At 40.7% G+C, this 24,546-nt stretch overlaps 1 protein-coding gene across 2 annotated transcripts in view; it reads right to left on the reverse strand.

The window, feature by feature from the left end:
• LOC125988534 (partitioning defective 3 homolog B) overlaps positions 1-24,546 on the reverse strand; it is an 85,599-nt gene that overhangs the window by 39,739 nt on the left and 21,314 nt on the right. Inside the window, exons 7-17 of one of the 2 annotated variants that reach the window (XM_049753841.2) lie at positions 24,353-24,478; positions 23,030-23,511; positions 20,955-21,094; positions 20,731-20,859; positions 14,830-15,015; positions 11,875-12,039; positions 11,021-11,086; positions 7,611-7,710; positions 5,714-5,861; positions 4,961-5,037; positions 3,547-3,591 (exon numbers count right to left, since the gene is read on the reverse strand). In XM_049753841.2, coding sequence (XP_049609798.1) covers positions 3,547-3,591; positions 4,961-5,037; positions 5,714-5,861; positions 7,611-7,710; positions 11,021-11,086; positions 11,875-12,039; positions 14,830-15,015; positions 20,731-20,859; positions 20,955-21,094; positions 23,030-23,511; positions 24,353-24,478 — 1,664 coding nt within the window. The remainder of the gene's footprint in view (positions 1-3,546; positions 3,592-4,960; positions 5,038-5,713; positions 5,862-7,610; positions 7,711-11,020; positions 11,087-11,874; positions 12,040-14,829; positions 15,016-20,730; positions 20,860-20,954; positions 21,095-23,029; positions 23,512-24,352; positions 24,479-24,546) is intronic. The other variant, XM_049753842.2, reaches the window with a different exon arrangement.

Below are 24,546 nucleotides of genomic sequence, written 5' to 3' on the forward strand. Positions count from 1 at the left end.
CCATAATTCCACTTATTCCTTTCTGCTGTCAATAAAAAACATGATAGTCATGTGTTTCGCCACACTAATAAAGTTAAAATCATGAAATTGACAAAGTGAATAAGATTTAATGTTTGGTGGCATAACCCTTACTTGCAATGACTGCATCAAGCCTGCGTCTTGTTGACTGTTCCTTTCTTCATTTGAAATGCTTTTCTAAGCCTTTACTACAGTTTCTATTGGCAGGGTTCCTGCAGTTTTTTTTTTTCAAGTTAAATTTAAGATTTTTAAGACTAAAAAAAACAGAAATAAAGTTAAAACCTGTTTCACAGTCATATTGATAAAATGGAAAAAAAATGTAAATTTGTGAGGGGGTTTTCTGCAATGTGCAAATGTCTGAATGCAGCATATTGAGTCGATGTAACATCACCATAGCGCCGACAACAGGCACGTTGAAAAAGTTTCTTGCTTACTTCTCATAGCGGTTATGTGCTTGGAACATTTAGCATGGGACTTCATGCCCACTGAACTTAATTCTTTGCTTTCCATATGATGCAACAAGCATAGGTATACACCTGTTTGAATTAAAGGCAAATGTATCTTTTACTCAACTGAGTTTTGTTGAATTTACATTTCCTCGTATCGCTAATATGATGGAATGAGGATGGACTTGTGCCGCTGAAGAGTGACGTTGCGCACTTCACAGCAAGTACGTAAACGACCTTGATTCATTTTGAAGTGAGGCAGAGCTGTAGTGAATGGCGTGCTCTCCAGACTCCGGATTGCCAGGCTAGTCAACATTTGCATCTTAAGAATGTAATTAAGCAGCAGCCACACAAATACATTTGAGAGAAACATCAGAAAAACAAGAACGAAAAAAGAAGGTACTCCTACATTGTGTATACTGGTGGCATCCAGCAAACAATGCTTCGTACAAGGCCACTTCTGTCAAGTGGCGTGCTTGTCAACACATTTCCAATTGAAGTTAAGGGCAATCCCAAGTGCACCATTCAGTGGCAACACTTCATCACTTATCACTTATTTGACAAACTACTTAAGTCCAGAGGAGCTGCTGTGACAATAATTGTGTCTTTCTGTTCTTTTTGGTACATAGGCACCAGAAGTATTTTAGCCATATCTACGTAAATGGCTCAGATAACTGCATACACACCTTTTCAGAATCATCAGCCAATTGAAACAATGGTACACACAAACACAGTACTTGCACACTTCCAACTCTGTCAAGGTTACATATAAATATTTGCATTTGACTTTTGATGCAAGTCTTGATTCACTGTGCCGTATTTTCCGCACTATAAGGCGCACCGGATTATAAGGCGCACCTTGAATGAATGGCCCATTTTAAAACTTTGTCCACATCAGGCACACCGGATTGGATTATAAGGCGCATAGAATATAAAACTCAACGTTGCTCAAACGTTAATGCAATCACAATATAGTAACACTCGAAATAGTGTAAACAATAACAATATATCAATAACTCAATGTTGCTCAAACGTTAATATCACACAACACACAAAATAAACACGTAAAGCTTACTTTAAAAGAGTCCTCATCCACGAATCCATATTGGTCCATATATAAGGCGCACCGGATTATAAGGCGCACTGTCGGCTTTTGAGAAAATTGGAGGTTTTTAGGTGCGCCTTATAATGCGGAAAATACGGTAGTTAACCGCGGCATATACAGTAGGGAAATTGGTATCAGCTAGGTGTACAAAGAATGAGGATAAGCACCTTAAAAAAAAAATCAGTGGATGGATGGGTGTACTTAATTGCACGGTAGCTTTAATGGTAAAATCGGCCTTCATTATGCAGGGACACACAAGCAGCTAGGCCTAATCGATGCGTAGCGAACAATCATCAACATGGCAGTTCACAATTTCAACCCCCAGCGGCCTGAACACAGCAGGAGGAAAGGGAGGTGGAAGCCGGATACTGTGCTCTTAAACTCTCATTGTCATGGCTGGACAAGTCACCGGATTAGCTTCAGCTAAACATGGCATATAAACTGGACTGGTTGCCCGAAGACAGCCGTTCACGCTCACATTCACACTAATAGGCTATTTGGAGCCTTCAACTAAACCAATCTGTTTTGAAACTGCCCGAGGAAGACAAACGCTGAGCAAGTTCAAATGTCACCCAAAAAAGATGAGAGCTGAGATTCAAACTCCGAATCAGTGATTGGAAGGCAGATGTATTTGAAAGTGAAACACAAATGAGAAAAAAAAAAGAGGAAACAAAATGAATGAACTAGGGAGGAGGAGGAGGAGGGAAAAAGAGATGAGTGGTGCACTTCCGCCTGAGAAGAAAATAGGGTTTTAGCCAGATTAAAGGAAGCCAGGCAGGCCTTTTAAGACTATCCATCTAATGAAATATGTCAAACCCATAAAAAACTCTGAGGCCATTTAGGAGGGGGGGAAGCCTGCCCAATGCGCTGTATCAGCAAAAAAGAGAAACGCGCAAAAGCACTGTCAATACGCATTTGCAAAAACGTCAGCAGGAGATGAGAGGAAAAACAACACGAGTGAAATGCTAGAGTATAAATAGACACATTTATTTATCCGGGGTCGTTGAGTTACGGGCAGTGATAAGACATTCCAGGAAAATCATAGCAGTGGAGATGGCGGGGGGGAGTTGGTAGAAGAAAGGTAGGAGGATGAGGAGAAGGATGAGGCGGAGGAAGAGGTGGAGGAGGAGAAGGCAAAGCTACTGTACTTGTCCTACTACTGAGTAGAAAGCCTTTGAGGTCAGCGACAGTGTTAAGGTCATTCGCCAGCAACAAACTTATTTGTTGTTGCATGTGTTACATAAAACCAAGAGGGAAATAAGAGGAGATATGACACCTTTAAAGAAAATTGAGATATTTTTCTTAAGAGGCCAAAATAGCCCAATCCAACGTCAGCCAAATGTGACCGACGTTTATCCCCTGTGGTATTGTCTCGACTGTAACGCTGGAAAAAAATGACCTTCTGCGCACGCGTGAGATGAAATATCCATTCGTATCAGTTAAACAGTAGTAGAAAAAAGCCAAACGGAAAGCTCTTTGCGGAGGCGGCATATAAAAACGTAATCATTCGAGATTCGTCACTTCCTGATTTTGCCTCAGCGTAGCTGATTCACTAGCTGATATTCGCGAGTGATCAAATGTCATAACGTTACAACGCCAATTGCTGAATTGGCCAGAAACGCTAAACAGACGCTTCCCAACGAAATCCGATGTTAAGATTGTGAGAGATGCATTAACCAGACGGCGCAAATTGATGCCCGCACGTTTCCTGACGTCAGATTGGTCTAGCTCGGCCTTAACCTCTTACCGTTCTTGTTTTGAATGTCTGATTTAAGTGCTCGCCGAGCCTTAAGATATGATTGTATCTTAAAAAGTTGGTAGCCAACCATGGACAGTTGCTTGTTGATGTGACACAAAAGCAGGAGAGCAACAAGCATGTGCCTGCCGCCTTTAATTAAATCGAAGCTCACCACCACTGGTTAGTCAGTCAGCCAACAATCAGCTAATGAGTTAATGATTGGATATATTATAACTCACCCTTTCTATGTCCAGCCAATGATCTCACGTTACTCTCATCCGCCACTAGAACACACAGAAAAAACAAAAAAGACTAAATATTTCGCCATCTCGTAAAACTAGTCCAACATTTCATTAAAGTGTGAGTCAGGAAGCTTCTGCTACAACTAGTGCGGGAAAAAAAGCATAAAATACAGATAAACAGAATTGTGACTGAAATAAAATGGGATGAGTGCGACATTAGCAGGAATAAAAAGGAAAACAAAAAGTGAAAAGGACACCATCGTCATCCTGCTAAGCGGCACCCAATTTAGCCCAACAAGATTGCTGCTAGCCACCACATGGGGTCCACTAAAGGAGATAATAATAGGTTTTCATTGAGCTGCTTTTGCTCTGAAATCATCATTTGAATTTTTTATGAGGTCAATTTTCCCAGGGGGTCGATTACTAGGATAAGGCAGAACTGAAAGAGGCTGAAATGATACCAGGTTTTACGTGAGGGCAGTCGTGTTGTACACAAAAACGGAAACACAATGCCATCAAGGCAAATTGTCATTCATAGAGTAGTACGACGGTTTGTGTTCTTCTACCACAGTAGCAGATTAAAAATGGAAACACTCCTTTGCTCTGCGGTTTATCGTACTTACAATATGGGAGTGTCAGCTCATATTGTTTCTGATGATGAAGAGCAGCGTATTAAAACCCGACCAGAACTTGCACTAGTCATCGTGCCTGGTGTGTTTTGATAAGTATGTATTTATGCTTTGATCGATACACTTGAAGCTTAAGGCATTCAAGGTCAACGGAAGGGAGTGCCTCTGGTTCGGGCAAGTGCTATTTAATAAAAGCCAATCTATACCAGAGCGCTGATAAAGCTGAACACGAGACCACAAAGCCTGAAAGGTGCTCATGACTGGCGGAAGGTTTCTGCTTCAGTCAAGACCCAATCGAGAAGTGGAGATATCAAATAGGGGAAACACAAACACTAGAAATGGCCAAAGATTGCGAGAAAAGGGCGGGGTGGAGAGGGTCTCAATGGGGCAGGAGATAGTGAGTGAGTGTGATAAGACCACCCTTGTCCATAATGAAAGGCAATCAAGCTTGGGTGGCAGAGGCCTATGCTGGAGGAAGAAAGCCAATCCGCCGAACCTAATGAACCAGGATTGGAAAACAGAGTCATAGCAAATAGTGACAGAGGAGCGGCTTTCACACTGAGCGATGGCTGAAAAGGAGGGGGGAAAAAAAGAGAACCAATATTTCACAAAGATGAATCTAACAGGGGCTTGGTGAGAACAACAAAATTGTAAAACAGGGAAAAAGAAACGGTGAGGGTCACGGAACGTCGATACAATGAGCTAACCTTAGTTTTCACTTTATACCCAACACATGCACACACAAAAACGCTGTGGACTGAGGTGCTGGTGTGTGATCTCACCCAGGTCCATGCTTTTGGATCCTCTATTTCGAAGCATCTTCTCCTGGTTGGTCTTTTGGTCATCCATGGAATGCTCACTGCAAAACAGACACCCATGTTCAAAAATTTTGACAGGATGCCCTCAGCAAGGAAATTAATTCAATATAAAATCCAACACGAATTGAACGAAAGATAACATATGGAGACAAACAAACTACATGAGGCCACCTGTTGGGCGGAAGAAGGTTTTGAACTTTTCAGCCCACGCAAAAAGGTCTGTGATTATTTGCAAACCCCCTAAATGCTCCATCTCACTCTTTTGATGGTTCCACAATATGAACGGGTTTCCATGTTTGGCCAAGTTGTGCAAACATTACCTGGCTCTCCCAGTGGCAAACAGGATTTATGTCTTCTGGATGTCGATACGGTCGTGTGACATTTATGCTCTACTATTGTAATGTATGTTTTACATTTTTTTTTTTTTTTTTTAGCTATTCCTTGTCATACAGATTCATGCAAATCATTCAATCCTTCTGTAATCCTTTTCAGAATTTTGTGTCACTCAGTGAATGAAACTAGTTTAGCTGCTAATATTTTGTTGATCTTTCCTACTGTGTGAGTTGAGGGTTGGCATGGCCATGAACCCCAAAATATTAACATATCCACAAAGATACATCAATTTGCAACTACACGGTGCTCGGGCACTAATAACTCCGGCCTTGTGTGTGATTTAATAGTGTTGATGATTGTGCAAGTGTGATGTGTTGGGTTCACCTGTAGCGAGAGCGAGTGGAAGCTGTGTCTCTAATCATATCTTCCACTGTTCGTGGGGAAGAGCCCTTGGGGAAGCCTTCCTGAGAGTCTTCCTGATTGTTCCCATAGAGACCATGGGTGCCATTGGTGGTTGCAACAGGATACAGAGCTAAAGAAAAGCAATATTTAATTTTGTGAGTTATCATTGAAAATAAAATATAAGTAGCACACAAACAGAAACCAAAAAAAGCTCCTGTCTCGAACTTGAACTTTGGTTGAGGTTAAAGAAAAAGAAAACAACACGATCAATCGCTAGACACAAAAAAGCGACTTTTAAATAAGTAAAAGAAACTATACACTGAAAGTGGGATGTGGAGGAGCAAGTTTATGTAATTACAAAAAAAGAATCCAAACAAAGGCATAAAACAACCTCAAAAAACTAAAAGACTAGAGAATGATTTCCAGGCAAAAGTATCACTCAAACTCAACATTTCCACAAAACCCTTTTGTCTTTATAAAATACAATTTCTGCCATAATCTGATGGACAACTGATGATGAGGAGAAGATCTCCAGCTCCCAACAGACGGACATGAGGATGAGAAATAAAAAATGTAATCAAATCAATCTGTGAACCTTTTCTCTGTTGTGTTTGTTTTCTTTGAAGACACACATGTCGCGCAACTATTTATGCAAATCAGCCAATTACACCGACATCACGATTCCAAGGTCAGATCTTTTTCTCAACACGAGAACTTCAGGGGGAAAAAAAAAACTGGCAGTGACTTTTCGTTTTGCCAATAGAAATACTCCCGGGTGAGCCTTTGATCCATGAGCGCAGATGGCACTGGGGACGGCGGAGGAGATGTGTCCCCCTTCCGTTTTATAAAGACCACGATCCGTTCCCTTCACTTTTGTCACATAAGGCGACACAAATCTTCAGTAAAACAGACGATTAAGCTTCCTCTTCCATTGGGACAGACACGGACCCTGCTTAGTGGATGTTATGCTACAACTGATCATGTGTTTACATCATACAAAAAAATTTAGGCATTAGTCCTTCTCAGTTTGAATTTTAATCAACCCTCTTCCTAAAATACGATCTCCAACTCAGTCAATAATATTGCAGTGGGCCTGCTTTTATGTATTTCCGGGCATAAAAACAGCCAGACAAGCAATCAAGTGCAATTTTGTTTTTCTTTTTTTAAGCAATTGCGTCGTGGCAACAATTGCCAATCTTGTAAGAATGAAGTAGTTGTATGTTTATCCTAAACTTACATTTATATTATGTGTTTTGTTAATTTGCTCTGTCGTATAGTTTATTTATATAAGTATTACTAATAATCCTGCGTTTGTTCTTTACGGCCAACTCGTTTCTTAATTTGAATTACCACTCATTCGTGCACAGCACTATTATATTTATGTATGTATTTTTTTTTCTTACAAAATTGATCCACCACCCTCCCACACTTCCAAAATCCCATCTGCGCCCTTGCTTAGATGTAACACTGCTTGAAAGAAATGTAATATATCGGATAAATGGGCAGATAGAAGGTTGTAGGTCGTCCAAAAACATTTTGCTTTCACTGAGTATTCTGAATTGTCCAAAGATGGAATTTGAGTGTGAATGGTTGTCTATTCTGTGATTGACAGGTGATCAGTTCAGGGTCAACCCAGTCTTTTATGACCCTGATCTGGATAAGCGAGACTGAAAATGAATGGTTGGCGAGTCTTAATGTGGAGCATAAAAACGCTTGAATGGCTGCTCAAGTGGCGTTAAAAAAACAAACAAACAAATAAACTGTCTGTCAAAAGACACCACAAACACATGCTGACACACATGCTGTGCACACAGATAACGGAAGTACACAACCCCTAAGTGTTGTGACAGTTCAGATGGAGAGTCAAGCGTACACTCACCACTGCCGGCGCCGCCATACGAATACTTGTCAGTGAGACTGCTGCCGTCGAGCTGGGAGGGTCGAGAAGCCCCCTGGTAGGTACGGTGACGCTGAGGCTCCTGAAAAACAAAGAACAAAGAAGATAACAAAAGCTGACAAACATGGATATTAAAGGCTCATATCCCAAAATATGTGCAGCGTGCAAACCAAATGTGACTTATAAAAAATGTATGATGTTGACTAAAACATCACAAGTTACTCATTTTATTACCCAGTAGGATTAGACGAGTGCTGTTTATTCCTTCTGTTGATTGCATTTCAGATGATGACTGAATATATGTAAATAATGTGAATCAGGGAACACATTTGATGCTTGGGAGAAATTTGGGAAGTTCACATTTATTTCTGGTACCCAAACTTGCATTTAGATAGTTGCCATAATTTGAATTATTACTTTCACACTGCCTGTCAATTGTGATTTAGCGAGCAGGGAGCAAAGTTTTTTCATGGACAAGAAGATTTAGAGCACGTCTACGTAGATTTAGGTGACCCGAAATATATTTATAACTTTTAGCTCTTTGCCCGGCAACTTTGATAAGAAGATACTTTGAAGGATTATGATCATAAATAAATGCTGGGAAAAAAAAAAAACCACAACTAATCAGATGAGACACACTTAAACGTTTACCAATGTGCTGCATTTCATGTCATCAATACTGTCAACTAAACCTACCCATCATTAAAATCCAGTTAGAGTATTCCAAGAACTGTACACAGGTCCATTGTGACAAACAACCAATGGGTGTGGAGCACATCCACTCTTTGGTGGAGATAATAAACATCTACCTGCTCTTAATTCAAAGCCCGATAATAAGCATCTCAGCCATGGTCCTAATTCCTGCTGGTCCCCGCTCAACACAACATAAAGCAATTAAGATTATTTTTCCCACGGACTGACTGACACACACCACCTCCACAACAAAGAAACCTCCCACCTTCTGAAGATGGAGATAGGGGGATTGATGGAGGATTAAATAAGCTTCTCCCGGACAAATAGACGTGCAGCTGTCACAAACAGTATAGAACAAGCCATATAATAATGAAAGGTTTGCCTATCACAAGAGTCCCAAGGGTATCATTATTAACTACTGTATCTGCTGTCAATCACTTTTCAGGTGGGTGGAAAATTTGTGACAGTACCACTGACACCTTAATCATCACCTTCTCGCGCCCCGCAAACAGACAGCCGGAGGCAAAGCAGACGGCTCACCCTTCAAAGTGTGTCTGAATCCCACCATGATACGTAAACAGGAGGGGAGCCATCTATTAGGTTGGCTGCAACCTCCAGCCGCATGTATACATACAATAGGCTTCTGGAGGCTTAATGTGGATATAAATTTACACACCCATGTTCAAACGCTAGGCTTTTGCGATATAACAAGACTGAAATAAATATTTTTTTAATTAAATTTATTTATTGATTGATTGATTGAGATATTTTTTTCTTTCCTTATTTATTTATTTATTTATTTATTTATTTATTTATTTATTATTACTGACTTTTAAAAGATGTTTTATGGCATCAATGTGCCTCATTTTCCTTTTTTTTACGATGAGTCTGGGTGACTAAAGATTCGTCTGAAGGGTTAAAAATGTGAGTGTGCAAAAACAGTAGATGTGAAACCTGATCTACTCTCTGGGCACACCCAGATTAGCTAAAAATCTAATCTGTCTGGGTGTGTCAACCGGGGAAACAGGCAAAATAGCTCCGCAATCAATTTTGTGTGGTTCTAAATAAATGTGCAAAATAGTTACGTAGATGCAAATGGAGGAATATAGCATATAAAAATTAGCTTGCAAAATATCCAGGGTTAGCTAGGGATTAAAGATCAAACTTCATCTCGTGCAGGCAGTGGTCTACCTAATTTTCCATGGTGAAAATCATCAGCGCTACCCAAAATGCAAAACCTTCACTTAAATAGATCACGAGCAACATGCCCACCAACGATTCGCACAGTCTGTTAAATTGAACATGCAATTTAGCACCCACTATTGCGGAGCTTAGTAAATCAGGCTCTAATTGTTACGAGTGTGCATACCAAAGGGAATAATGCAAAGGCAAAAAAAAAGCAGGCAGGCAGGCAGACAGAACAGCTTTTAATAAGCAAAGAGTGCAAATGGAGAAACTACGGTTGAAAACCCAGGGAAACATAAAGCAGCATGCAGGAGGCTTTGGATTACCTTTATTAAAAGAGGTGAAATGAAAATCAGAGTGCATTGTGCTGTAGCAATACAGAGATCAACAGAAGGCTTGATTTTCATTCCAGGTAAAAATGAAGAGAAAAGGCTACAGGCTACAGACAAGAGTGATGTGAGAGGTGATGAGGAAAATTAACAGCAAAGATCATTTCCATGTACCGTATTTTCCGTATTATAAGGCGCACGTAAAAACCTCAAATTTTCTCAAAAGCCAACAGTGCGCCTTATAATCCGGTGCGCCTTATATATGGACCAATATGGATTTGTGGATGAGGACTAATTTATTAAAGTAAGCTTTACCTGTTTATTTTGAGTGTTGTGTGCTATTAATGTTTGAGCAACATTGAGTTATTGATATATTGTTATTGTATTCACTATTTCGAGTGTTTGTGATTGCATTAACATTTGAGCAAGGTTGAGTTATTTATTCTATGCGCCTTATAATCCGGTGTGCCTTATATATGGACAAAGTTTTAAAATGGGCCATTCATTGAAGGTGCGCCTTATAATCCAGTGCGCCTTATAGTGCGGAAAATACGGTATTCAAACAAGTGGACAGGAGAGGTGTTGAATACAAAGTCAAGAAATATTTATGCAAGCTACACGTACGCATAGTCATCAGAGTCCACCAGAGAGCCACAGGTGGCGGTGTCGCGTGTGGTTGTGTGCATAATAATGCAAGTGTGTCTCTCTGTATCTCTGAGTGCTTGCTTCACTGCTGTGCATGGGCGGGTCACCATACATCTGGCCTGCCATTGCCCTGATGTCTTCTGTGTATGCATTCAAGCTGCCGTGAGTGTGACCATGAGGGGCACCGTGTGTGTCAATTTCTGGTTGCCAGTGTGTGTCTCCTTGTGTGCGGCTGTACTCCACGTTCCTCATTTCTTCCGTAGTTCTCGTAAAGCTTCTCGGCGTGAGGCCATAAGATGCAAATTCAGGCCCGTAGCCGCTGGCTTCCTCTCGGTATTCAACGTTAGCGTGTGCGAGACCAAATGTGTAACAACTGCGTCTCTCCCTATGGTTCAAGCCGTGGGAGTTGTGTGTCCCCCCTGCTCTGTGTGCGGAATACTGCCGGGGGCCATGAGGTAGGGGCTCAGACGCCCGTCTCCACGGTGTCGGTAGGAGGGAGAAAGAGCGCTTAGGTGGTTGGCTCATGCTGGCCACTTGTACCTGATTGTCGGAAGATTGATGAGAGGTGGCTTGATTGGTGGCAGCATTCATGGCATTGGACTGCCCCTACAGGAAAAAGAACAAAATATGCAGAGGGGAAGATTGAAGGGTAGAACTTTTATCTAAATGCTGAGGAAAAAAATTCCCAGGGATGCTTCTAAGTGAGTTTTGGGGTGTCGTGGTTGTGGGCCCTAAAATATATTTTTACCGGGACACACACTTGCAAAAATCTGTGAGTAATAAACAGTGAGAAAAAAGTCCTGCAAGTGTGAGAACATATCGCAAACCCAAGCTATGAACTCATTATGAGGCAGTGTTTATATTTATTATTTGAATATAATGATTATTGTACATCTTTACAGGATATTGAAATGGGTCCCGGAATGTTTTTTTAGTTTACATTTTAGGTAAATACAACTAAATGATTAATTGAGAAATAGGGCCCACAAAAAAAAAATGTAAAGAGGGGAAAAAAGTACCATATTTTCCGCACTATAAGGTGCACCGGATTATAAGGCGCACCTTCAATTAATGGCCCATTTTAAAACTTTGTCCATATATAAGGCGCACCGGATTATGAGGCGCACCTTCAATGAATGGCCCACTTTAAAACTTTGTCCATATATAAGATATATACGTTTGGCCCGCGGGCTGGACTTTGGACACGCCTGCTGTAGTGGCTCAATATTGGTCCATATATAAGGCGCACCTGATTATAAGGCGCACTGTCGGCTTTTGAGAAAACTGGAGGTTTTTAGGTGCGACTTATAGTGCGGAAAATAAGGTAATGTTAATTTTGTTGTTGTTGTTGCACTTAAGCTAATCATGCAATCATCAAGACAATGAGGCGTTACCTCCACTTTGGATGCTCGCAGCACCACGAGCTGGATGGTGCCCCTGGCGTTGCCCTCTGACGACATGGAACGCCTCAACGTCTCCATTGCAGCGTTGTTAGACCGTCCAAGCAAGGCTTCGCCATTGACTGCTATCAGCTGGTCATTTACTCTCAGCCGGCCATCCTGTGACAAAAAGTGTTGGTGCTGATGTTAAACAGCCGAGCTGACATTAATAACAACATGAAAAACACACAAGGTGTGGAATAAAAATAAAAGGGAGAGGCTTTCTAAAAGCTAAGGCGAGATAATTGTAGAGTTAGTAATCTCATGAGAGCCAGAGCGCAGTGATAAATATATAGCAAGGCTAATGGAATAGCCTCCGTGGGCACTAGATCATGTTTAAGTGTTTTACAAAGCAGCCACTTGTGAAGAGCCAATACAAGGCATTGCCTTGGAGAAGGCGAGGAAGAGAAACCAAGGTATAAGATATCTGAAACGTGCCAAACGAAAGACTTGGCACAGCGAAAAATGAATAAAAAGACAATAAAGATGAGAACACACAATGACTGTGATGTTATGAATGGTCCATTAGGGCCAGGGTTGACCTTTGAACCCACTTCATTAATCAAGCACCGTCTGGACTGATGTCAAAAAACAACAAAAAAGGCCAGAACGATATATTCAACACATTATGACTGGATTTACACAACGTCGTTTAATAAGAGACAATTTGTTTTTTGTTCTGAAGTGAAATAGCTTCATTGCAGCATGAAGAGACCATGGAATTGGACATATTTTGATAGCAATAAAGCCACTTTGAAATATGAATACAAATCTGATATGTGAGCTATGTGCCAATAAGAATGCAAAATAAATTCACAGATTGGAAATATCCTGTCAATAAGTGCTTGACATCATTTAAACATGTTGGTGACATACACATCTGCAAAAACAACACAAATAAAAACGTTAAAAATAACACCCACTCTAAATCGAAAATGCTGTATTTTATGAAACAAGTCGCTCCAAAGTGTAAGTCACTTTTATTTATTTTAATTTATTTCAACATAACAGAGACCTAGAAAAGTTGAGCTCATACTCATGCCCACATTGCATGACTATTCCTTTTTTTTTTTTTTTTTTTTTTTTTTGGTGGTGGTTGGTAAATACTTTTGAAGTATTCGCCAACCGCTAAAAGAAAGTCAACAGGATTAGGGTATGGGGATTTTACATGCCAGTCAGAGCTCTAAATTTGAAATATCTAAGACACACCTGAGTATAAGTCACAGGACCAGATAAACCATGAAAAAAATGTGTCATTTAAAGTCTGAAAATTATAGTGCAGTCAAAGCCTAGAAAATTAAATATGGTTTAAATAGAAATGGCCATTTTAACCGTTCATTTCAACCTGTCATTTTTGTCTTGGCCTGCTTTACATGCAGGCACATTTTCAAATCCTAAAAAAAGTGTATCCATGTTTTTGCCAGTCTTGGCATAAACCCTGCAGAATTGTGCAGGGGAAAAGAGGAGGAAAATAATTAAATGTGTCAATTATGAGCATGAATGCAAATGTACTGCGGTCCCTTGACAGGCACGATATGAATCTAAGTTATTATTCTTGATGTTATTAAATAAAATAATTGAAGATGTTGCACTAAAGCAATATGTGCATGGAGGTTACCTTGATTTCTCACAGCTCAATGTTGACACATGGAATGATTTGCTTGCAATTTGGGCATCTGGGTCACTTCATGTATCCATTAAACGTCATTATGAATATTTGTCACTTGTCAGACAGACGTAAAAGGAGCCCAAATTTTCTTGAGTTCTCTTAAAAGTAGTCTTTAAAGTGACGCAGATCAGAAAAAGGGGAAAAACTTTTTTCAAATGTGTTTCAGGGAAATAGGTTAGTTCTCACCATGAGTCTTTTCTCATCTCCTCCCCTCTCTGAGTGACGGTTTGCATGACATTTCTCAGCGGAACCTAACGTCCCCTCCTCCGCCCCAGCCTGCTGCCGTGAAGTCTCATCGGGACCCTGTGCTGCCTTTCATTACCATGCATCAATAGTGAGGATGAGACACGCTCAAACGCGCAATCCCCCGTCTATTGTGACCCCAATGAGTGTTTCCACATTTCATGATTTTGTCCTTCTTTATTCTTCTTTTAAATCTTTCCCATCTTTTCAGTTGTCGCTTATTTCTCCATTCCCTCACTACTGTCTCCCCTTCTTCCTTTTTGTGTGATGTCGTCCCAGAAACCTGCTTTGCATGTATCTTATTGTCCCATTCTGTCTGAATGCAATCTGATATCAGAAAAAACTACTTCTGAGACTGCTTTAGGAAGTAAAGATCCTGTCTAGCTTTCCCGATCCCAAACCAGACTCCTTTCTCTGTGCTTCCTCATCGGGTACTACAGCTTTGAGATCAGCAAAGAGCGGCACTAGAAGTTGAGATGAGGAAAAGAGAAATTGTATCTCCAAAGTGCTGACATGGGTGTTTTTTTTTTTTTTTTTTGACTCACAACTAGAAGTGGGTGAGGAGTGATCAAGATAAGATGGTTGCAGAGTTGATGAAACAAAGCCACTTGAGGTCAAGTGTCAAGGGTCTACAAAAGAGATGTCCTGCAATGGAGGAGTCATGGTGTTGGTGAAAGACAGGAAGAAAGACAAAGAAACGACCAGGGTGGCAAAGGAGCATATAACAGGAAAAGAGAAAATGACAAAAACTAGACATTAACAATGACAATAGTAATGGTAGGACAAATGAGCAGTGTCCATTTCAAGATGACTCCTTATATTTGTTTTGTTTCCTATTAATTGATTTATTCAAAATGCCATCTTGAATTTATGAGTCAGAGCAGTAGTGTAAAACATATGACCGGATATAAACTCAATCTGGCCTATAAAACCAAGTTAAATGTGGTTGATTTTTTATTTTTATTTATTTTTTAATAGATCAATAAAAACTGACGTACCTTGTAAGCAGCCCCTCCATGGATGATGGACTTGATGAAAATGCCCAAGTCCTCGCCAGTCTCTCTAGACTTGTTGCCCTTCAAGCTCACTCCGAGGCCGGCAGAACCCGTCTCATTGAGTGGGATTTCATACATGAGCTGCTCCCTGCCGTCCTCCAATACCAGACTTCCAGGATCTTCATCTTTCTAAAAAACAAAGAAAGATGGGCGATGGAAGCCCCAGTGTATGAATGACATTTAGAAAGATTAAAAGCCTCCTTGCCCACTTTTAATAACTACGGCTGTGTATGATCGCTGAAGCTTGAGCTTCAAATCAAATGGACTAACTGATCTTAAGTTCTGACACTATTGGGTCTACTCAAAACTCAGATATTGGGATTGAAAGGTAGCACAGGCTGAAGGTAATCCTCTTTTAAATAAATACATAAATAAAAATAACATGGAGCAGAAGTTGAGTAGAGAAGCAAGTGTTTTGTAGTGAAAAAATAGATGAAGGCGGGGAGTGAAAAAATAATACAGTAGTGTCGAGAGGTTATTTCGTTTTGAAATGAAAGCTGCAGATGGAAAGCAAGCCATCTTTAAAGGAAACATAATAACCTTTTCTTACTTTCTCCTACTGGAGGAGGCACAGAGGAGCATTTAAAAGTGATAAGCTATCCCTGAGGTATACACGCTTCTGTCGCTCAGTGCTGATTCTTTACATTTAATCTCTCAATCCCTCCCTTTTTTCACCCTCTTTGTCCCAAGGCTCTACTTTCTCCCTCTCTTGCTTCTATACAATGTTAAGAAAATGACCATGAAGACGGCAACGGCAGCCAACGGTGAGATGAGGTGAAAAGGGAAGAAAACTGTCATTACATCTTGGCGAAATGGAATGTAAGCAAAAAGCACTGGGTTGCATCACTTAGAGACAAGAGGACCCACACTATATCTATATAATATATATAATAAAAAATGTATGTAGCAAGTTCTGATAGAGGATTTCTCATTTCTCACAGCCTCCTACTGAACTCAAGAGTGCCACTTAAAGTGAACAATGTGATGTCAAGTGGCTGAAAATACTGCTCTAATTGACAAGCCTTTTCGTCTCATGAATGAATCAGCGGCATGGAGGTCATCAGTAAAAGTAAAAAAAGCAAAGTAACTAATAAAAGTAATAAATCTCTCTTATTTGTGATGTGCCCATGGATATGCGACATGCACAGATCAATGCACATATTTATGTTGTGTGGTGTTTGGAGTACCGTATTTTCCGCACTATAAGGCGCACCGGATTATAAGGTGCACCTTCAATGAATGGCCCTTTTTAAAACTTAGTCCATATATAAGTCCATATATTTGGTATGGTAATACGTCCTCTGAGCTTTATAATGTTACTTGTGGTGTCCCACAGGGATCGGTACTCGGACCGATTTTATTTAATATTTATATGATTCCGCTTGGGGGCATAATACGTAAATATAATATTAGTTTTCAATGCTACGCGGATGACACCCAATTATATATGCCGTTATCGATGACAGATCCACAGGACTGCTGTAATCTCGAGGCGTGCCTTGCGGAGATTAAGCAATGGATGTCTCTCAATTTCCTTCGTCTTAACCCGGATAAAACTGAGATGTTGATAATTGGTCCTACTCGTTATCAACATTTATTTAAGCAAACCACTATAACTATAGATAACCGTACTATCACTCAGAGTGATACAGCAACTAATCTCGGGGTAATATTTGACCAAACGCTCTCCTTTCAAAAACACATTAAGAATATAACCAGGATTGCGTTTTTTCACCTTCGTAATATTGCTAAGATTCGTCCTATCCTCTCGACTGGGGATGCGGAAACTATTATACATGCGTTCGTCACGTCGCGCCTGGACTACTGTAATGTATTGTTCTCTGGTCTTCCTAAATCCAGTATTAAAAGTCTACAGTTAGTCCAAAATGCCGCTGCGAGGCTGCTCTCACGGTCAAGAAAATTTGATCACATTACCCCAATATTAGCCGAATTACATTGGCTCCCGGTCCATTTAAGATGTGACTTCAAGGTTCTTCTACTAACCTATAAAGCACTGCATGGCTTAGCGCCTTCATATCTCGTCGACCTAGTCGTTCCTTATGTTCCGTCTCGTAACCTTCGTTCGCAAAACGCTAGTCTTTTAGTTATACCGAGGGCCAAGAAAATGTCTGCAGGGTCTAGAGCATTCTCTATTCGGGCTCCAGAGCTTTGGAATGCCCTACCAATGGATATTAGAACTACTACCTCAGTAGAAACATTTAAGACACGTTTAAAGACACATTTCTATGAGATGGCCTTTAACTAACTTGTGATGGCCGATTTGGCCGGAGTTTGTTCTGTTCTCTCTGCCCACCTCCTCCCCGGGTGGGGAGGGGGTTAGGTGGCTCGAAAGCGGTTAGCGGCTGGCTGGATTCCCGGGGACCAGTTCGGGATGGGGGAGCTGCGGCTCAGCCCCCTTGAGGACACTGCCAGGACAATCGAGGACACCTCCGACATCCATTTTTTTTCATTGATTTTCATATCATGTATTACTTGTGTACTCTCTGCATCCATTATAACCTGGTGATCCTGAAAGGGGGATCCTTCCATCTGTGGTCCCTTCTCAAGGTTTCTCATTTTCCCCTGGTAGGGGTTTTTTGAGTTTTTCCTTGCCCTTTTGGGAGCTTATGATCAGGGGATGCGTTGAGAATAATTGTCAATTTTGGCTATGTGAAGCCCTTTGAGACTGTTTGTGATTTAGGGCTATACAAATAAACTTGACTTGACTTGACTTGACTTGACTTGGACACGCCTGCCGTAGTGGCTCAATATATAAGGTGCACCGGATTATAAGGTGCACTGTCGGTTTTTGAGAAAATTGGAGGTTTTTAGGTGCGCCTTATAGTGCGGAAAATACGGTACTGACACCACCAGTGAAAATGATTGAACTGTCTTTGCAAAGGTTCACTTGTTTTCTTTACAAATGCTAGGCTTCAGTTTCAGAAGTAAACAGCCACGAGCCATGTTCAACCTTCTCCCACCACCTCTGTAGTCATAGTAACAAAAGGCGCTCTCGTCATCAATGTCCAAGTAGAACAGACGGTTAATGTATGCTCATTTTCAAGAGAAAGGAAAGATTTCTTTCATTTTGTAAGGCTTATCTGTTTGTATTATTTATCTTGGTGTATTTTGACCGACACCTGAGAAGTGTTTTAAGGTCAGATAAAAATGCATGTTAGGGCTATTTTATTTCATGATACCATGGATACATAATTGGAAAAATGTCAAACGAATACACCTGGCACGGGTATCTCGACCAATTTATTGCTAAAGATACTAGCTTGGGCAGTTGGTATGCAAAAAATACATACGTGGAAGGCATTAAGAGTACCCCATTCAATTTTAGATGCTCAATTTTCCTCTAATGCAGATGGACATGTCTTCTGTAAAAAAAAGTCACAAGTCACTTTTGCTAAATATTTTCCGCAACGATACATAAAAAAAAAAAAAAAGCCTTTAAAAAAGTCACTCAACTATTTCTCTCCAATTTAATACCGGGATTTCAGTACAGGCTTATTTTTATCAACAAAGAATGTGAGGCTCTGTCAAAAGCAGCTAAACTACAAGGCCGACTCACAACTTCCACGACTCGGGTGTTATCCTGTGAGATTTTGAATACCTCTGTAATCCAGTGGCACTCGTGAGCTAAATATGGCCCAATCAGAGAAAGACGGAAATGGAATGGCAAAAGGCACCAAACCAAGCTGTTTATTTGTTGAATCTTACTGCTGATGTGGCACCTGAGGCTCAATTTGATATCCCCCTAATACCCTTTGCTTGAGGGCACATTGCGTCCCTGGGGTGGCTGAGACCTCTTGGCTCTGTTCTGCGACCCCTGCTCCCTCCACTAATGGCCTACAGCAATAGCTTTTAAACAAGTTTGCAGCCAGGAGACAGACCACCCTCTTCAAAACCCAAATGACCGAAAAAAGAGCTTTTTCTCTCTTCTGGGTGGGAGGTGTGGAGTGAATGATACACAGTGATTACATACAGAGGCTTTTGTCATGGAGGATTTCTAGACGGGAGTGGTGGTGGGGTGGGGGAAGCTTCAAAGCTTTGGGATTAGTGATGAGAGCGACATTCAATTAAGATGAGATCTTGCAGTGTGCCACAGTGGCGGCGGAGCTCCCAATTAATCGCCTTAATGTCTGCTTGGATGGTGCTTTACACCTTTGCCACACAATGAGAAGCGGGGAAAGCTAAATTAGTGATTGAAACGAATAATGTCAGTGTTCGTGGTGGGCGGAGGTGAGGTGGTGGCTTTGGGTGACAAAATGGAAAAGACCCGGCGCCGCAAAGTCAATTTCTGCTTGGCGAACTCTTTTCCTGCACACTGATCTGGCCTTGCAGGCTGAGGTTCAACCATGTGCAGAGTGACCCCTCCATCCTGTCTTTTGTATGAAAAAAAAAAAAAAAAAACTCGCTTGGCATGCATGCACATAGACAATTTGATTCCAACTCACTTCATTACAAAATATCTCATTTATCTCCAGCAGAAATGTGGACAGAAATTCAGGGGGAATTAAAACTTATCTTTGTTTTCATTATAGAAAAAGAGTTCTCGAGCACAGGAGAAGAAAAATTTGCTGTCTATTGGTATCCAAATAAGGAAAACTCACAGGCTTGATTGAAAATGGACCAAATCGTCTTGCAGCTCGGTTGAGCGCTTTCGCTGTGTGACGTGCTGCTCACGAAACATCAATAGTCACTATTAAAACGAATCAATCAGAAGCTCAGCTCGCTCTCTGTGTCAAGTCGACTTGTACACAGAAGGTAAAAGCAACTATATGGAAGCTGGAGCAAAGAATATAAATCACAAGGTAGTTTGGCACCGGTGTGATGAACTGAGCAATGGAACCCTTTTAGCCAGATGACCTGATCCTTAACTGCTGAATCAGCAAGTGTCCTTTTTTGCAGTGATGGACATTAAGCCTGCTGTTATTTAAACAAATGGGAAATCTTGTGAAATATATATATATATATATATATATATATATATATATATATATATATATATATATATATATATATATATATATATATATATATATATATATATATATATATATATATATATGATATTATATATATATATATATATGATATTATATATATATATATATATATATATATATATATATATATATATATATATATATATATATATATATATATATATATATATATATATATATATAGTATTTTTTTATTTTTATTTATATATACATTTTTTTCCTTCAACTGGAGTAAGTATTAAGTATTCTATATAATACTTCAAGTATGTGTACAATGTTGTTAAAGTAGTTTTACATTATATTGAGAATTAAGTGTTCAGAAAAAAGTGTGAAATACAATGGATAGAGAACAAAGGTCCCAGTTTATTATTATTGCCCACAAGGAGGACAATGTCAAAATGGTGACCTCTGAACCCTTCAGCCTGAACAGGTAAGGGGTCTGTCATCACCCGTTGTGTGCCAACATGCGCGGCTGTGTTCACACACTTCCTATGGGACCGCTGCGGCTTGTGTGCGACTTCCTCTGGCACGGCTGTGTCAACAAAGCGTAGCGGGACAGGAAAGCTGGAGCGTGCTCTGCGTATGTTTGCGTGCCCATCCATGCGTGTGTTTATAACCATAGGGACATTTGATCCTTTGAGTGGGGATGGGGCAAAGTGACAATGTGCAGGAAATGGTAAAAAAAAGATGATAAAAGAGCGTGGGGTGGGAGGGCATAGTAAAGAGGGAACAAAAGTAACGAGCATCGGGAGAGACAACTAAGCCAGCGATGCAGATGAAACGAGAACCTGAGCTGGCTATATTATCGTAAAGTTGAGCACTTCCTTACCAATTCCCGGGGCATGAAGACATCCTCCTGTCGGGCGACTACCAGAGAAACATTTTCTCCCTGTTTGGTACTGCGCAGCATGGCCACGAGTTCTTCTTGACTCCGGCCAGTCATGTCCATTCCGTTCACCTAAACGAAGAGTTTCACTCAAGGTGCTTTGACATTTTTAGATGTCTGCTGATGATTTTCAGCCTTTTTATTTTTGTATACATCAGCTGTCTTACCTCAAGGATGCGGTCACCAGGCTGCAGGCGGCCATCTTTGACTGCTGCACCGCGTTGCAGTATATTTTTCACCAGAATTGGTGCAGGCCCACTCGAAGTTGAGTCCCGAGTCACCACTGTGAAGCCCAGACCATCTGCACCTGCAGGACGAAATCATCAGAATAGACTTTTGCATGTCTGATAATCTTTTTTTTGTTCTTCAAGCATTCTGCCGTAGACTTATAAAATGTTATTTTGCATTGCTCAAATATTTGTGCATAAATGACTGATGAAAACTGGTGTAAAATTTCAAGCTGGATGTATTTTTTTTATATCAGTCTTCTGCTCATATTTTTCTCAGTTTGTCAGGAGATAGCAAGACCTCAAATAATTGATGGACTAATCAATTAGGTAATTGATTCCAAAATGATTTGTTTGTGAGAGCCCTACTGATCTTCATCCATGCCTTTTCTATATGACATATTCACATTGGTGTTGCAGGTGGAGCCTATTGCTAGTTAAATTCAAGAAAGAACCACTGCTTCTCCTTGGACTGGTCACGAGACACTCACAGGGCAAGAATTCAGCAATTCAAAGTCTTCAAATAACCTATTTGCATATTTTTGGAACGTGGGAAGAAACCAGAATACCAGGAAACCACTACACCTACCAGCACCTGTCAAAGAATGTGCATCCAAACATTAGACTTTGTCCACACAAGAGTTTTATACCAAACAAAGATTTCTCGTTTAATAACTCTGAATCGACCAGTTGCAACCATTGAGTAAGAAGGAAACGGTTCACTTATTACTTGATTAGCCAGAGTCTGCCTTTTAATTTCACGTGTGAGCAGCCCTTGCCATGCTTAAAAAAGATGGGAGCTTAGAGAGAAGAATATGGGCGGTATAACTCTACTCAGCTTCCCACCCTGGGATGCAACAGGATTTCCACAGAGTTTCCTCCAAACCAAGAGCCGGGGTTTCAAATGAATGTGTGTGAGGCCACACAAAGGGACGAGCCATTAACCCCGGAGAGCGTATTGCACCACGCGGCTCCTTTCACAGCCCCGCAAACCCAAAGCTATCAGCGATATGTGCCGTGCTTGCCGTCTGTGTGTTATTGTGTGTAGGAAGAGCAAAGCCAGAGTGGCATACGAAGGCAGCACACGATGCTATCTGTATGTGCTCTAAGCCTCTGCCTGCCCTACATTAGCGCATCTAAACCCTGCTGCCTGTCAATCACAAAGACGGAAAAAAAAAAAAGGCTGTAGCTGAGCGAGAAAGCATTAGAACCCCGTAATATTCTCAGCTCGCCAAAAATCAAACAACAGATGGATATATGTGAAATAAATAAGGAGTAAAAACCTTTCAACAGCAGCGGCCCAATTCTTTCTACTTCATTTTGATACCGTCAAGTCAAGTATGGGCAGTACAGGCTCTGTGTTTAAATTTCATCTTGAGCTTTCGTGTCGAGTTTGTGTTCTCATCGTTATTGGTGGCTTTTCGGTGGGTACTCTGGCTTGCACCCACATTCTGAGAAAGTTAAGTTGGAATTTTAAAAGGGGTGGAAGGTCCAGGTTATTTGTTGATGGTTAATAAAAAATTGATGAATAGAAATGTGTCAGTAAAATTTATTAAATGGTTTCTTTATTAAATAATATTATTAATATGCCATGTTTTTAATTGTCCTACATTTTTAAAAGTAATTTAATTAATGAAAAAAATGGAACATTTCAAAGTAAACTTCTTTAGCTATCAATACTTTTATTTTACGAGACTGCCTTTCACACAGCATGGGGCCTAGGCCAAGCCCGGAATGAGGGGGAAATAAACAAAAAGGAAACATTCTGTCCAAAAAAAAAATGTGCCAAAGAAATCACGCGAGTCACTGCGGTGACCTCTGATGATACAAGGAGAAAGTTGCATTTAACAGCTAATAGTTTTATTCCATTATAAGCAACTAATTAGTATATCTTAAGTAATTAATTCATTCAACAAATATAAGCAAAATGTTCAATGGGCTTGTGGTGCTGCAGTGGTTTAAAGGTTTTTTTTTTCTTTATAGCAAAACGTGTGGATGAAATGTGCAGAATGTACCTTTCTTCAAGTCAATTTTGATCCTCTTGCCACCTTTCTTGTTTGCAAGGCTGGCTGGCCCAGGCACACCAGAGCTCTTATTGGCCGGAGGGCTCTGCCGGCGGCTCCTCGGAGGTGAAGAGCGAGCTGTGCGCGCTGCTGGTATGGGAGAAGACCTTTCCGGCTGGGACTTGCCAGACTGAGAATCTGCTAGTATAGGGTTCACAGGGGTCGCCACTGGGTTTAGCGGAGGTGGCTCTGGGGTTTTGGTTCCTGTATTTTGACGCTTCAAGATTTCATTGGGTTTGGAATCTTGTCTGGGCAGAGGATGCAGATCAATTTTGGCACGGGTCACCACTGGGCTTTTTGGTTTTAATTCTTTGCTGTCTCCACTGAACAGTTGACCGATCAGGCCCTTCTCGTAGCGAAGTTTGTTGGCAACGGAGACAACTTCCAGTTGCATAGAAGGGGAGGACAAGGACTGGCGAAAGACTTCCTGTGAACTACAAAAAGAGAGAAATAGAGTCGAGTAATCTTTTCAAAATCACAAAAACTGTTGGCAAATGTTTTGTAAAGATTTGTGACCTTGAAGGAACCCTGATAAACGCTAATGATGGGCAAATGAAGCTTCGAGACGATTCATGAACCCATTGTTGTGTTTACTTAGACCTCTAGATGGCACTCTGTTCACCGAAGAGCTGAAAACTTGCCATTTCTTAAAACCCTCACTTTAAACCAACAATGGCATCTAGAGGAGCCAAAGAATACAACAACTGGTTCATGAAGCTTCATTTTCCCACCTCTAATTAAACACTGGCATGAACCAAGCAATTGTTTGTTTGTCACTCATAAAATGAGCTATACAAAGAAGAGGAAGAAGAGTAGAACCAGGGCAGACAACGTTGGTGTGTGTGCTTTCGGACAGAAGCGTATTAAAAGGAGGCACACTACGAGATAGCGCTTTTTTTCCTGGTGAACTGAGTGACAGGTAAAGAAAGTATCAGGCTACAGCAATGGCGGATGGGTTTTTCCAGTTTCAGCTCTTAATTAAATCCTTGCGACTTAATCCCAGAGTTGTTTGGCCAGTTCCATTTTTTTTTTTCATGAAATAGATTTTTTTAAGTTCATCAGGGTGGCGAAAAGGGACATTATGGTGAATAGACTGAAAACCTGAGAACTGAGAATGAGACACTCGTGGAAAATCCACATCTCTGTTCAACCTTGAAGAAAATCTCATGGCCTCGTCCCCATTATAAAATAGACTTTCTTTGTTGTGTCAATGTAACCAGCACTTTTAAGTTTCTACGTTTTACAGACTTCTTGATCCCGTCACGACATACTCACTCTGCAAACGACTTATCCTGAAGCTTTATTCCATTGATTTGGACGATACACTCGTCCTCTTTAAAGATATTCTCTTTCTTGGTGCGACTGTTTTCTTCAATGTTTTGAATGTGGAGGCCAAGCATCCTGTGCAACACACAGAGGAGAAAATATCAACTCAAGGGGTGTGAATACTTGTGATGGGAAAATGAAGC

This window comes from Syngnathus scovelli, chromosome 2, assembly GCF_024217435.2.
Source record: "Syngnathus scovelli strain Florida chromosome 2, RoL_Ssco_1.2, whole genome shotgun sequence".
Lineage (NCBI taxonomy): Eukaryota > Metazoa > Chordata > Actinopteri > Syngnathiformes > Syngnathidae > Syngnathus > Syngnathus scovelli.